Raw genomic sequence first — 15,067 nt, 5'->3', positions numbered from 1 at the left:
TCTCTCTCTCTCTCATATCAGACCTCAACTCCGGATTCTAAATCCAGTTAAGAATTGTAGAACAGATCTGACATCACATTACGTCTAAAGATCATAGGTAATTAAATGCAACAAAGACTCAATCATCAGAATGAATTGGAAAGGGAAGGTCACCCTCGCACTAGATCATCTCAAAGTTTGCATGGAGTAGACCCAGTCGTACAACTGGATGACATCTGAATACGCCCAAAGAACATGATCATTTGCTTTCAACTAAATTAACTTGAGGGGTACATCTCAGATTGTATGAGATAAACCATCCTCGGGTGTGATTCTCCTTTTTCTGAGAAGTGTAGCAACTCAAGTGAGCCAAATCTGCTCTAGTTCTACAAGGTAACAGTTACACAGGACATTTACAAAGCCTGCAATGAAGATTAAGATCTTTCTGGCGATGATTGATCTTATTCACTTTGCAGTTTCTGGGAAGTGCAATTTAACAAGCGTTGGGAGAACTGACAGTTCAACTTTACTCTGACCCAAAAAAATGCTCCTCAATTTATCATCACAGTTAACCAAGTTTCTATTGCTCTGATCCTGCACAACCAGAAAACCCTGCTGTTAAGGAGAAACTGCAGAACAGAGAAAAAAATTCCATGAATGTTTTCAAAAGGTAAAGGCATGCACTAGGAAAGAAGCATAAATTGCTAAATTCATGTGAACACAAAGAACCATGTAGAATCTGTAAGGTGAAATTGGCACCAGAATATAAGAACCGTGATTGCGTTATTCAAATTGAGTCTGATAAATGGAGTTCTACAGAATATTAGACAAGTATAGGAAAAAATGAGAAAGAAATCTATCACATAAAACAAAAAGATATGATGTGGGTTTAGAAGAAAATTGCTGTTGAGAGCTCAGCAACTGATTGTGAACCGTATAGAATCTGCAAGGTGAGACAATCACCAGAATAATAGAACTATGACTGCATTACTCAAATTTAGCTTGGTACACGGACTACACAAAAAAACAGAAAAATATGAGATGCAATGCAGGAGAAAATTACTGTTTGAGAGCATAATAAATGATTGTTCAATGTGCTGCATTCCTTGCCGAATGGATAAAGATGAACTTGTTAAACCTGATTACAAGCCATCACCTAGTTGATATCATCCAGTCACTTACCCCACCTTTTGCTCTTAAGCAATCTCTTGCATCTCAGACTCTCAAACAAAATGCATGAAAATAACGAGATTACATAATGGGATCAGCCTTGACAGGTACACGAGTCTCACCTGATTCAGAAGATCACAAAATCATATGTCCATCCATAGAGATGAATGAATAAAATTGACACTATAATTTTTTTGGCAGGGGTGTGTTTCAAGACAATCTTTTTGGCTGATCAGAAGACCATAATTGATTCTCTTTAGAAACAAAAAAACTGCCACACTATATACGAGGGTTCAACTCTCCAAAATTCAACAAGCATTATTGAAAGCTTTTTAAAGAAAGCAGATTCACACACATTAGCATTTCCACTCAAAAGGCTCTTTGTCAATATAAATAGCCCAAATCATTCCTGCAAATCAAGATTAACCTCCTGGACTGAAGCAGAAGTGATGCAGTGCTGAGGCGATGTTCTCACGATAACGGGTGCCCTCGCTGTCGCTCCTTGATACAGCCACAGGAGACAGACCACAACGTAACAGGCCTGGCGCTGTTATAGTTCTTCCACGCACGATCAGGCGTGCGGCAGTAAATAACACAAACGAACAGCACTTGATGCAGCGAACAGGGGAAATCGCAATGGTCACACGAAGAGGGGCTGACGCTGATGGCTTCGTGCGATGCACAGTCGTGCAGCGTGAATAACGTAGAAACACGTGAAACAATGACAAAAAAAAATAAGAAACTGGGAACAAGGAACCCAGCACTACGTATCTGAAGGAAGAATCCACTAATAATGCCCACAGAATGGGTTTGCCAACAGGGAGTAATGAATAAAAACAACAAAAGATCACTAGGTCTGAGTAACGTGTTATTAAAAGACTGACATTGCTGACAGGAAAAGAGAAACTGCTGCAACAAAACAAAGAGTAAAATGTAAAACAAAGAACATTAACGTAAAAGCTGCTGTAGAAAACTGTGTAAACTGAACATGACAGAGGAATAATAAAAAAAATGCTGAAAAGGAAAAAAAAAGGAACTGTTGTTGAAAGAAAAGGGAAAGCTGCTGCTGCAATTCTCAAAGTATATCTTTCACGCAACCCTAGAATAGGGTATTTAAAAGGTTGTTAACGGATCTGGATCTCAGGTCCAATCCTTGGACCCGAGACAAACCCGATGCTGCTGACGTGCTGAAACGCTGTCAAGCTGGAACATTGTTGACGTGCGTGTGCATGCTTCAGATGAGTCTCTATCGTCCCATTGGTGTTGGCCTGGGTCATTCTGTAGAGACCGAACCCGGTTCTGCTCTGCATCAAGAAGGATGCCCCATAAGCTCCTTGTTTCCCCTGTTGTTTGATCACTGCACAAAGTTGCTACAAAATTATCCTCCCAAGCTCTGACTTTCATTCTACCACTCTCTTCATCCCACTTGCATCCCCCTTCTCTCATCTCTGTTGGGAATACTTATCCAAGATCCTTTAGAAACTCCCCATATTCCTGTCAAGACGTTTGCTTGCTCACTCGCACGTGCACACACACACACGGACATATATTTGCTGAAGTCATTTGTACATACATTTTAGTAAAAACTACTTTTATTCTCATATTTTTTCGAATTTTTTGAGGATCTAACCTTACAGATGTGATCTACATCATTTGTTGGTAAAAAATAGGTTTTGGATCATGTCTTTGCCACATGTAAGCAGGTTTTTCAAGAGCTTCAAAAATCAACAGCCAACAATGTACTAAAATTTCATGACAAGAAAAAACATATTTTTACATTGAAAAAATTATGATCTAAGGTGCAATTCCTAGCAAGCAAACCATGATGAACACATCTATGAGGTTAGATAGAGTGCACAACCTGCAACTATGATTTTTCAACTACATTGTACACATAGTAGACTACACCAAACATATATATATATATATATATATATATGTGTGTGTGTGTGTGTGTGTACATTGTTGTCATGAAATTTTATATATTGAGAGAGAGAGAGAGAGAGTCTAAAGGCATACAGTTTCCTACAACCCAATTAGGACAATGACATGGTTCTCGACAGACCATTGAAATCATTCTATATGATGAGAGAGACTGGTGACGGTCTTGAACTATATGCATGTGTATGATATTCTAAAACAACAAATATATCAGCGCTATTAAAAACACGACTCAAGGAGCAAAAGGCGCACCTTGCCTCAAGGCAAGGGGCCTTGTGCCTTGAGGTGCATGAAAATAGCGTGTTAGCCCCAAAGATTATGCCTTGTACGCCTTAAGGAGTATGCCTCAGGGCAAAGCGTGCCTCATCATGAGGCACACACTATGTTTAGCGTGGGTCAAATGGGAGTCAAAGTCCCAATTTGACCAAATAAAGGGAAAAAAGAGGGAGGTGCCTTCCTCTCTTTGCCCTTTATTGCTCTCTCTCTCCCTCTCCCTCTCCCTCTCCCTCTCGCCCTCTCGTCTCTCTCTCTCTCTCTCTCTCTCTCTCTCTCTCTCTCTCTCTCTCTTGCTTTTGCGTGTTTGCCGATCCTTTCAATGTGTGCATGCTCGGTCTATTACGTGTGCATGCAAAAATGTATGTGATGATACTTTTAATGTAGTGTTTGGTGAAGATAAATGGATCTTAGTGTTTTAAATTAGGGTTTTTTGTGTATTTGTTAATATTCTTGCTTTATTTTGTGTGTTTGTTAATTTTTTGGCATTCTATTGCGTATATACATGCAAAAATGTGTTTGTTAACCCTTTTGATATAGTGTTTGGTGAAGATAAATGGATTTTAGGGTTTTAAATTAGGGGCTTTTGTGTGTTTGTTACTATTCTTGCATTATTTTGTGTTTGTTAATTTTTTGGCATTCTATTGTATGTATACATGCAAAATTGTGTTGGCTGACCTTTTTGATATACTGTTAGGTGAAAATAAAGTTTTTTTTTAAGTTCAAAAATTTTTATTGAGGCTTTTGTGTTTTTAAAGTTTTTTTTTAGATATAAAAGCCTGAAAGCATGTTTGTGTGTTACTGTGTAATTATATATATTCTGTCAATTAATATGTATTTCAGTATATTATATATATTGCAATATAATATGTATTTTCAGGCTTTCAGCATCTACTTTTTTCTGTGAGACCTGATTTTTTTATTTTTAATTTATTTTTTGTTATCTACGTCCTTATTTGTGTTTTTATATGTAATTGTAATTTATTGTTCATTTGTTTGTCATCATAACTCTAAATTGTAATTGATTATTTTTTTAGTATTTTCTTATATGCAATTTTCGCAATTGAACAATGGGAATTGAAGAGACGTAGGATGGGATCATGAAACAAAAGTTTCAAATCCCACTAAAGATCCCAAATTCATTAGACATGTGCAAATATTGTTAAAAAGAGACTACAAGTGGCATAAGACTAAAACATCACTTAGTTAGCACAAAACATGGTGTAAGCACATGCCATAATGCTCCAGCTGAAATCATGACGTTTTTTCATAATCATCTAAGGGGTCAGAAGAAAAAGAGGAGAAGCAAAGCAAGTTAGAGATCAGGAGAAGTGTTTATTTTGGTTCGGCAACATCAACAGTTGAAAGTGTGAATGTGAGTAGAACAAATACTATGGCAAAAACATGCACCAATTTGTGAGCAAATAAGCACGACAAACCACAATTAATACGACATTTAAAAGGTACGAGAGAAAAGACATGTCATGCCATTGGAAGGTTTTTTTATGCCAATGCACTATCATTCAATCTTTGCAACAGTCCATATTTTGGTCCAATGGTATAAAGTATTGCAAATTATGGGCGAGGGTTCATCTTTTTACCACGAAATAAGAACGTGGATTTTGAAGGTTGAGGTAGAATCTACACATGAAATATTAAGAGTTCAAAAAATAATGGCCCAAAGTTGGTTGAATTTCAAACTTATTTGAGACGAAATGAAATTTGTCACCAAAGATCTTGTCCTAACACACCGCAACAAAATGGTCTTGCGGAAAGAAAACATAGGCACATTATGAAAACAACTAGAACTCTTCTCATTTCTAAAAATATTCCAAAATCTTTCTGGGTCAAAGCCGCTTTAACTTCAACATACCTTATTAATAGAATTCCTTCGTCATTTCTAAAAAATGTCTCCCCTTTCGAAAAGCTTTATAACATGTCTCAGGATTTCAAAAGGTTAAGAGTTTTTTGTTGTAAATGTTATGTACTTACACACAAAAATGACAAGCTTTCTCCAAAATCTATTGAATGTGTTTTCTTAGGATATGGTGAAAAACAAAAAGGATATTGATGCTTTGATCTAACAAATAATAAACTTTATATCTCTAAAAATGTTACTTTCCTTGAAGAAGAAGATGGTTTTGCAAATCTTGAGCCAAAAGAAAACAATGATTATGAATTTTTGTTTGATTTACTACCCCAACAAGATGAACCAAATTCAATTGAAAATATTGGACCTATTAATGAAATTGAAAATCAAAATGATCAAGTTTCTGACAATGAAAGAAATGAATCTCATGAAAGTGTAGATGAACATATGACAAACAACACTCAAGTTTATACTAGGAGAAGTGAAAACTCTCATCCATGGGCTTTTAATAAATTTTCTCAAAATATGTCTTTGGAAGAATCATCTCAAAGAAGGTCCAAATCGTATTTCTAAAGCACCAAATAGGTTTGTGTCTTATGAGTCTTTTTCGCTACATTTTATAACCTGTTTATTAGTCATTCACTCCTTTTATGAACCATCTCACTATAAATGATACTAAACAATATGCACATTGGAATGAAACAATGAAACATGAACTAAATGCTCTAAAGAAAGCTCAAACTTGGCAAGTTGTGGATCCTCCTCAGGGAAAGAAATACAAATGATGTAGATGGGTTTTTAAGGTAAAAACGAAAAGTGATGGATCGTTAGAAAGAAATAAAGTCAGATTGGTAGCTAAAGGGTATGCTCAAAAGTATGGGGTAGATTATGATGAGACATTCACCCTAGTTGCTCGAATGACAAGTGTCTGAACTCTTATTGTGATTGCTTCTATCAAAATATGGCATATTTATCAACTTGATGTTAATAATGCCTTTTTGAATGAAGATCTTAGTGAAAAGGTTTATATGGATCCTCCTCCGGGTATGAGTTTAAATTGAAAGGTTTTGAAACTAAAGAAAGCTTTGTATGGTCTTAAACAAGACCCCAAGGCTTGGTATGACAGGTTCAGTAATGTATTGATTAATTTGGGCTTGTTTCATGTTATACTGACACTGCTCTGTTTGTTAAGAAAAGAGGTGATTCTATTGTAATTCTACTTCTTTATGTTGATGATATAATCATCACTGAAAGTGACAAAGAAGGAGTAAATGTCATTAAATCTATGTTAAAGAAAACTTTTGATACGTCTGACATGGGTTTTCTGAGGTATTTTCTAGGTATTGAGGTGGCCTATTCACAGTGAGGATATATTATATCTCAAATGAAGCTGGCAGCAGATATTTGTGCTAAGTTAGGGATTTCAGATGATAAGAAAGTAAAGACTCCTAAAATTATAAATGCCAAATTAAGGCTTGAAGATGGTGTTCTACTTGATGATCTAACTCCTTATCGACAATTAATTGGATCACTTATTTATCTATCACCCGACCAGATATCGCGCAAGAAGTTCATTCAGTAAGCCAGTTTCAGCATGCCCCTACGACAGTTCATATGGCAGCTGTCATGAGAATCGTGCGATATATCAAGAATACCATCTCAAAAGGTCTTTTCCTATCCTCCTCTTCTTCTTTTGATCTAACTGCTTATACTGATGTAGATTAGGGAGGTAATCCCAATGATCGTATCTCAATACTGGTTTTTGCATTTTCTTAAGTGATTCGCTTATTTCATGAAGGTGCAAGAAGCAACAAAAAGTATCATTGTCATCAACAAAAGTTGAATATCGTGCCACGTCGACTACAACTATGGAGATTGTATGGCTTAGAAGTCTCATTTGTGATATGGGAATCGTCATTTCAACTCCTTCCAAGATGTATTGTGACAACAAAAGTGTGATCTACATTACAAACAATCATACATTCCATGAGCGCACCAAGTATATTGAAATGGATTGTCACTATGTTCGAGATGAATACCTCAAAGGGACTATTACATTGCCTTATATTACATCATAATATCAGCTAGCCGACTTCTTCACCAAAGCTCTTTCAACTCCTCCTTTTATGTTTCTTCTTAGCAAACTTTCGGCCTTTTCCCCGTAAAGTTTAAGGAGGGTGTTAATATATATATATATATATATATATATATATATATATATATATATATATATTATTCTGTGTATTTATACCAAAATACCCAATAAGGGTATTTTGGTCATTTTACATGTATTTTACTTTTTTAGGATCTTTTCTTCCTTTTTTATTTTTTACTTTTTTTTTCTTTTGGACCATTGGGGGCCCCACTTAGTGGGATGTTGGGGCTCCCCAACGTTCAATAAGGGGAGCCCCAATGGCCCCCCTTTATGCTTTTCCTCTTGTATAAATAGGGGTTTCCTCCTCTCTTATTTATAAGGAGTTCTCTCCTCTATTACCTCTTTGAATAATATTCTTTTGCCTTTCGGCTTTCATCCCATTGTGGGTTTTGAGTGATTTGCACATTAAGTGCTTGTGTTATTATTTGGTTCATTATTGAACCATTTTGTATTTCCGCATATCTCATTACACCCCCAAACGTTTCCCTCACTCAACGTGGGAAAAGGGTGAGGATAAACCTCACCCCCCACGACCAGTGATTGGAGTATCCTTGCCTACCATGCACGGTGTACCCTCCTGCACCCCCCCCCTTGATATACAGAGAGAGAGAGAGAGAGTCTGAAAAAAAAAAGAGAGAAAGTTGTAGAGAGTGAGAGAGAGAGAGAGAGAGAAAATACCTTGAGAGTGTCGAAAAGGAGGGAGGCAGTCGTCGGAGCTCCACCGAGAGGAACTGTCATAGGTACGCCTTTCTCTTCCCATACTGTGTCGTTTTGGAAGGTCGACGGCCATGGATGCCGGCATCGTTGCAGAGAGAGAGAGAGAGAGGCCCGACAACCTCTGCAGCAGAGGGGGAAGGAGGTCGGGAAGGGGTTGTGCCCCTTCCGCCCTATACCCAGCCTTGTCGAATCTTGGGTCAGTCTCGGTGCAACCCAGACCAAAGAAGAAGAAGAAGAAAAACCTCGGTCTCGACCGATTGAATCGGTCCGGACTGAACCAGACCGACTCAGTCGGACCGAACCGGTCTGGGTGTGAACCCAAACCGAGTCGGCTCTGACCAAGACCGACTCAGTCCGGTTCAGTCTAGTCTGAGTTTGGTCAACGGTTTCGAACTCAACTCAGTCCTGAGGCACATATATAGGGACTGACCGCTCAACAATCTGTCTATTTCTTTCTTTTGCAGTCTCTTCCATGGAACTCCTTCTGACTCCTAAGGGTGGTAATCGTTTGGGCCTGCTCTTAGTGTGTATCTGTCATATGCAAGTCATGCATCGGTTCCTTACCCCTAGGGTTGACCAAAGACTGGCTAGGTAATGTCCCCTCGCTTTGCCTGCTTAGCACCTCGGCAAGTTGTTTCATCATTGTTTCTAACTTTGCAATGGACTGGGTATGGGAATTCAGGTTTGCCTTGATGTCCGCAAAAGCCTGAAGCATTTTATCCTCAAAGGTGGGCTTGAGGAAAACTAGATCTCTGAAAGTTCAACTAGTAGCCACCTGGTCTGGGTTGGTTTTGGGAAGGGACAGGGTTGTGGATTTCTCCACGAGAAGTTGGTATGGTTTCGTCAACCTGGGTTATAGATATTTGAAAATGGGTTGAGTGCGTGCTTGGTGAAACCTTGCGTCACCTGAACTTGCTCTTGCACAGATTCAGGTTACTGTGACGCCACGGGACAATCAAAGACATGGTGTGTTGGGCTAGCACATAGCGTGCACACCTGCATGGTTAAAAATGGCATATTTATCAATTAGATGTTAAGAATGCATTCCTAAATGGTGAATTAAATGAAGAGGTTTACATGGATCCTCCACCGGGAATAATTCTCAAACTTAAAAAGGCATTATATGGTTTAAAGCAAGCCCCAAAGGCTTGGCATGATAGATTTAGCAATGCAATGACAAGTTTGAATTTTCGTTCATGCTATACAGACACTGCTTTGTTTGTGAAAAGTGCAGGGCCTTCAGTAGTTATTCTACTACTTTATGTTGATGATATGATCATCACTAGAAGTGACGAGCAAGGAATTAATGATATTAAGAAAGTTTTAAAAGAAAATTTTGACATAACTGACCTTGGTTTTTTAAGATATTTTTTAGGAATTAAAGTAGCGTACTCTCCTCGGGGGTACATTCTCTCTCAAATGAAACTTGTTGTTGACATTTGTTCCAAGTCTTGTATCTCCGATGATAAGAAGACAGAAACCCCTGAAGTTATCAATGCAAAGTTAAAGTTGGAAGATAGAACACACCTCGAGGATCATACTCCCTACCACCAACTTGTTGGGTCTCTGACCTACTTATCCGTCACTAGGCCTGACATACCTCATGTCGTGAACTCAGTCGGTCAGTTTCAACATGCACCTACAACTGTGCATATGAGTGCAGTGTTAGAAAGTATGTGAAAATGAATTGCAAGAATGCATAATGCATTCATAAGGTCCAACATTGGACAAACACAACCCCACAATAGAAAATAACAAAATGGTCCACTAAGAGACACCACAATAAGCCTACAAAGAAGCATAAGTTATATATGCTTTATTGAATGAGGGCCTAAAAGGCCATACCTTACATGGGAGAATACCCCTCTATTTATACACAAAGGAGTGAGAGAAAGAGTGAAAAAAGAGTGAGAGAGAGAGAGAACATTGGGAGGCCCAAAAGGGGACTCGTTGGGACCCCAACGGTCACATTTGTGACCGTTGGGGGTCCAACAACTTCTTTGGTTGGGACCCCCAATGCAATGCATTAAATGCATTTTACAATAAATGAAAAATAAAAAGAAAAAAGAAAATGTAAAATAAAATACATGTAAAAAGACTAAAATGCCCCTAATGGGCAGAATTACAAAAATACCCTTTATCGGGTATGATGAGATAAATACATATATATGTGTATATGATTACATATATTTTAACACCCCCCGCCAAACTTTGTGTGGGGATAACGAGAAGTTTGAAGATACAAAAGGAAGGTTTCAGTCTTCAAAAAAATCTTCAATGAAAGTCATCATCATTATAGCACATGAAAGAACTTTGCATCTGTCAGCCTTTAACTGTCTTTAATGATCATCCCCAAGCTCCTTTCACGATGTATCATAGATGCTTCATTCATCCCATCTTGAAGATCCTCTGAAACAAGCCAAAAGAACTCCAAGTAAAAAGTACCTTTGTATCTTAATCAAATAAGATATATCAAAAAATGGATAATAGACCATATTGATTAAGAAGGATAATGATTCAAAAGATAATTTATGCATTTTGATTGAGTATTTATGCAAAACATGAATTAACCTTAAACATTGATAAAACACACTAAGTTCTCGAAGAAAGATAAATGCACCAGTGTTTTAAAACTCGCCGAGTCAACTCGTTGACTCGGCTCGGTTCGCCCCTCCAGCGAGTCAACCCGGCAAGGCAAACTCGGTTTGCCAAAACTCGGGCTTGACTCGGGCTTGAATCGGCTTGACTCGGCTTGACTCGGCCTGACTCGGCTTGACTCGGGCGAGTTTTGGGATGTTAGACCATATTGATTAAGAAGGATAATGATTCAAAAGATAATTTATGCATTTTGATTGAGTATTTATGCAAAACATGAATTAACCTTAAACATTGATAAAACACACTAAGTTCTCGAAGAAAGATAAGTGCACCAGTGTTTTAAAACTCGCCGAGTCAACTCGTTGACTCGGCTGACTCGGCTCGGCTCGCCCCTCCAGCGAGTCAACCCGGCAAGGCAAACTCGGTTTGCCAAAACTCGGGCTTGAATCAGCTTGACTCGGCCTGACTCGGCTTGACTCGGGCGAGTTTTGGGATGTTTGAAATTTGTTTTTTGAGTTTCAAATTACAGTTTCGAAATATAAAAGTACATATATTTTAACAAGGGTTACCCCCAGATTTTGTATAAAAAAGAAAATAAAAATCATTTAAAGATAAAAAAGCATTTAAATCCATAGAATAAAATCGCCATGTTGTTCGAACTACTGTTCACCCTGTGTAATCAACTTATTCTAGCAAAATATTTTAAAGAAATGATTCTCACTATATATGGCGAGTCAATTGTGCTTATGGGAAGTCACATTTAGGTTTCATCATCCATTTGTTATGTGAACAAGCATTGTACATATTCAAATATTAGTAGTCTTTTTATAGTTGTGCCATTAATATATTTTCTGCATAGTTTTATACATTTGCTTATTTATGTTGATATTGGGCATTCTGTTCAATATGCACATATATCCCTGTTTCACATTTATGGATTTGTTAGAGAGGGAATTAAAACTTTTAAAACAAGCTAGCATATATGATTGGCCATTTTAGGAACCTTAGGTAGTAGCAGACTGAACTCATGGTGACCAAATCCTCTAATTAAAGTCATAAATTAGTCAAAGTGCTTGTATAGATATCAAATTCAATTATTCAAGCAAACCTCTATAGCTCTTTGCAGTTGTTTTTATATTCTTACAGACGTTTGGAGACTATGTTTACTCAAAAACATGGTTTCAGACAAATTATATATTGTTTTTCTTTTAAAATCAAAAGTTAACAAAACCCGGTCCGAGTCACCGAGTTAACCTGTCGAGTCACGAGTCAATAAAGAACGAGTCGAGTTCCGAGTCACGGGTTTTAAAACCTTAAAGTGCACAAAGGCCATACTAAGAACATTTGACCAAAAAATATCTCCAAGAACCATGTAAAAATGCCTTCAAAGATGTGCACTTCAAGCACCAACACCACAAAGGAATACGTGTGCAAAGACACACCAAGAACACTTGAATAAAAGTACCCAAAGGTACAAAGGGGACACCCACAAATGCAAAAGATTGAATTTCTTAGAATAGGTGAGCACTAAGTCTCCCAAAATCATTCTTACAAAGGGTTTTATCAATATTTGGAAGTAAGGAGTGTGTGGACCGAGAACACTCACAAGTGCACAAAGACACAAAATATGAGATTTCCATTAAGATCAAGTAAAAAAATTCATGTATTAAAAATATATCTAAGAAGACAATGTTCACATAAGAACAAATTGCTCCCAAGGGAATGTGTATAAGAGCATATGAAAGAAAGCATGTTTAACACACATAGATCACCAATAGGGAGGCATTTTATCAACAAAAGATGAGTTAATGATTTCTCTCACATCTTAGAGAAGAAATTCTATGTCAAACAAATGCCATATGTGAACTTGCAAGGACATGACCTAAAAAACATTCACCCAAGAGTCAAGAGCATAAAAGGAGTGTATAAAACACAAAAGTTCAAAAAGATTAAGTTCACTTAAGAGGCAAAATAATGATTGTTATTTTAGTAGAGAACCTTACACATTTAGGAACATCTCACTCAAATGATTGCAATTACAAAAACTCATGCATATCAAATACAAAGGTGGCCAAAACCATAAGCACTTAATACGTAGATTAAATGTCAAAAAGTCAATTTGATTTTAAAATATGCATATTAATGATATGATTCACTTAAATCTTTAAAAGACAAAATATAAATGAAATTTCACAAATTTCAACAATAGTTCATCCACTACAAGCAACTACCTCATTAGTCCTCCAAAACCCACAAATCAAGTGTATAAGCTATTAGAACAAGAACATAATCATAATGTCATTAAAGACCAAAAGATACACACAAAGGTGCGTATAAACACCTCTTGTCTACATGTAATAATACTTGAAATGAGTGTATCAACGACAAGAACAAGAGAATACACGCCAATATGGACCAAAAGCATCTCTTGTCTTCGTAAAAAGACACTCAAAATCAAGTATGTTCAGCTACTAGAACAAGAGTATCAAGTCAACCATGGGCTAAAACACAATACATCTCTTGTCTACATAAAATGGCACTTGAAATGAGTGAAAGAAGCCAACCATGGGCATACATCTCAACGACTAGAACAAGAACACAAATGCCAACATGGACTAAAATCACACACCATGGTGTGAATCAACGTGTCTTGTCTACATATAATAACACTCAAGACAAGTGTGTTAAGCTACTAGATCAAGAGAACAAAGCCAACAAAGGGCTACCAATACACAAAGGTGTAATAAAAATCTTGTCTACATATAATGACACTTAGATAAGAGTTAATAAAAGGAGAAGACTTTTGAGGCAATAACACTTGTAATGACAAACATATAACAAATAAAACATTGATTTTAATATATCTTAAAACATTTAAGGTTCAACCATCATATATCCATCACAGGTTCACATAATTAAGAGCATCCATAGGAACAATGGCAAAAAAAAAATAAGTAACACACTCATAATTAGAGATCACATAACAAGTCATTTTAGGGTCAAACTACAAGTTGACAACCTAAAATGACATAACACAAGGTGCACATAACTCACCTCAACAAACATCTCTAATATAACAATAATAAGGCCAAACAAATGATGCATTAAATAACATGTGATGGACAAATATAAATGCTACAAAAAGACAATAAACACTTAAAGGGAATCATTTTCCAAATAGAAGTTTTTACAAAGAGGACTGATTAAAAAATTGAATCAAAGGTCCAATATAATCAATCACAACAATATGTCTCATAACAACAATTTTGCATAAACACGAATTATGCTTAATCATGATCAATTCTTTAATTTATACCAAAAAAGACTTATCATGAAACACAAGCAAATAATGCATATGAATTTTTTATATCATGTAAGAAGAGGAAGCTCACGAAAGCTCTCATAATACAACATGCTCACAAAGGCATACATAAAATAGAGAAAATATCTCATTAAAGTGGGATAGAGCCCACACAAGAAGATGATTTTGAATGCAATAGGTTCAATAATGAACCAATAAACATGCACATAAAGTGCGAGTGCACACACACACTAAGAAATGAAGCCAAAAGAAGGTTATCAAATCATTTATCATAATGCAATCATATTTTAGAGAACATTGAGTTATCATGTAATGAAGCAAAAGGTGGTCTTCCACAAAAGTTCTTCCAACACTCAAAAGGAGGTGTCTAAAAAACACTTTAAGCAAAACCCATAAAAAGGGTAAAAGAGGAACAACACACATGAATAAACAATTTTATTTATGTAAGAGAATGCTTAACAAGCATTACAAAACGGTTATCAAAATGTATTCACGACAATCTAGAGATGAAAATTCTAGAACCATTCTCAATTGATAGCATTAAGATGTTCTCAAGAGAGTTTTAACAAGGAACCAAGGCATATGCATAGATAAAAGAAACAATATAAGAGACTAAGTGCATACATTCTCATAGAAAAAACACTCATGCAATAATTAAAGTCATATGTCTCATAAAATAAACATGCTTTTAATCAAGTTTAAGCATATATGCAAATGATTATATAAAATTTTACATTTTTAAGCATGTAACGAATCAAGAATTTCAAACATGAATATGCATGTCTATCAAAGATGAAATAGAAATTGTATTTTGACGATTATGATATATATATATGTGTGTGTGTGTGTGTGTGAAAAACAAGTTTATATTTTATAAAATAAGACATCATTATCAAATCATTAAGATAAGACAATGATTGACGAAACATTTAGAATAAATAATTCATGGTTAATAGGTTATATATATATATATATATATATATTAGAGTTATTTTGAAAAAAAAAAGGCTTCAAGATTCAAAACATACTACATATATCTAGT

The 15,067-nt window shown here is 36.3% G+C and overlaps 1 protein-coding gene across 1 annotated transcript in view; it reads right to left on the bottom strand.

Annotated features, from left to right (window-relative positions):
- Window positions 1–241: 241 nt before the first annotated feature.
- Window positions 242–15,067, bottom strand: part of LOC149817417 (SWIB/MDM2 domain superfamily protein) — a 39,809-nt gene continuing 24,983 nt past the window's right edge. Inside the window, exon 3 of the mRNA XM_089987282.1 lies at window positions 242–573. Within this exon, the coding sequence (XP_089843408.1) occupies window positions 445–573 (129 nt within the window). The 3' untranslated portion in view covers window positions 242–444. The remainder of the gene's footprint in view (window positions 574–15,067) is intronic.

The sequence above is a fragment of the Nuphar pumila genome, chromosome 14 (assembly GCF_984573655.1).
Source record: "Nuphar pumila chromosome 14, dmNupPumi1.hap1.1, whole genome shotgun sequence".
In the NCBI taxonomy this organism is placed as follows: domain Eukaryota; kingdom Viridiplantae; phylum Streptophyta; class Magnoliopsida; order Nymphaeales; family Nymphaeaceae; genus Nuphar; species Nuphar pumila.
Note: the sequence above shows the minus strand (reverse complement) of the source record. Positions and strands in the feature narration are given on the sequence as shown.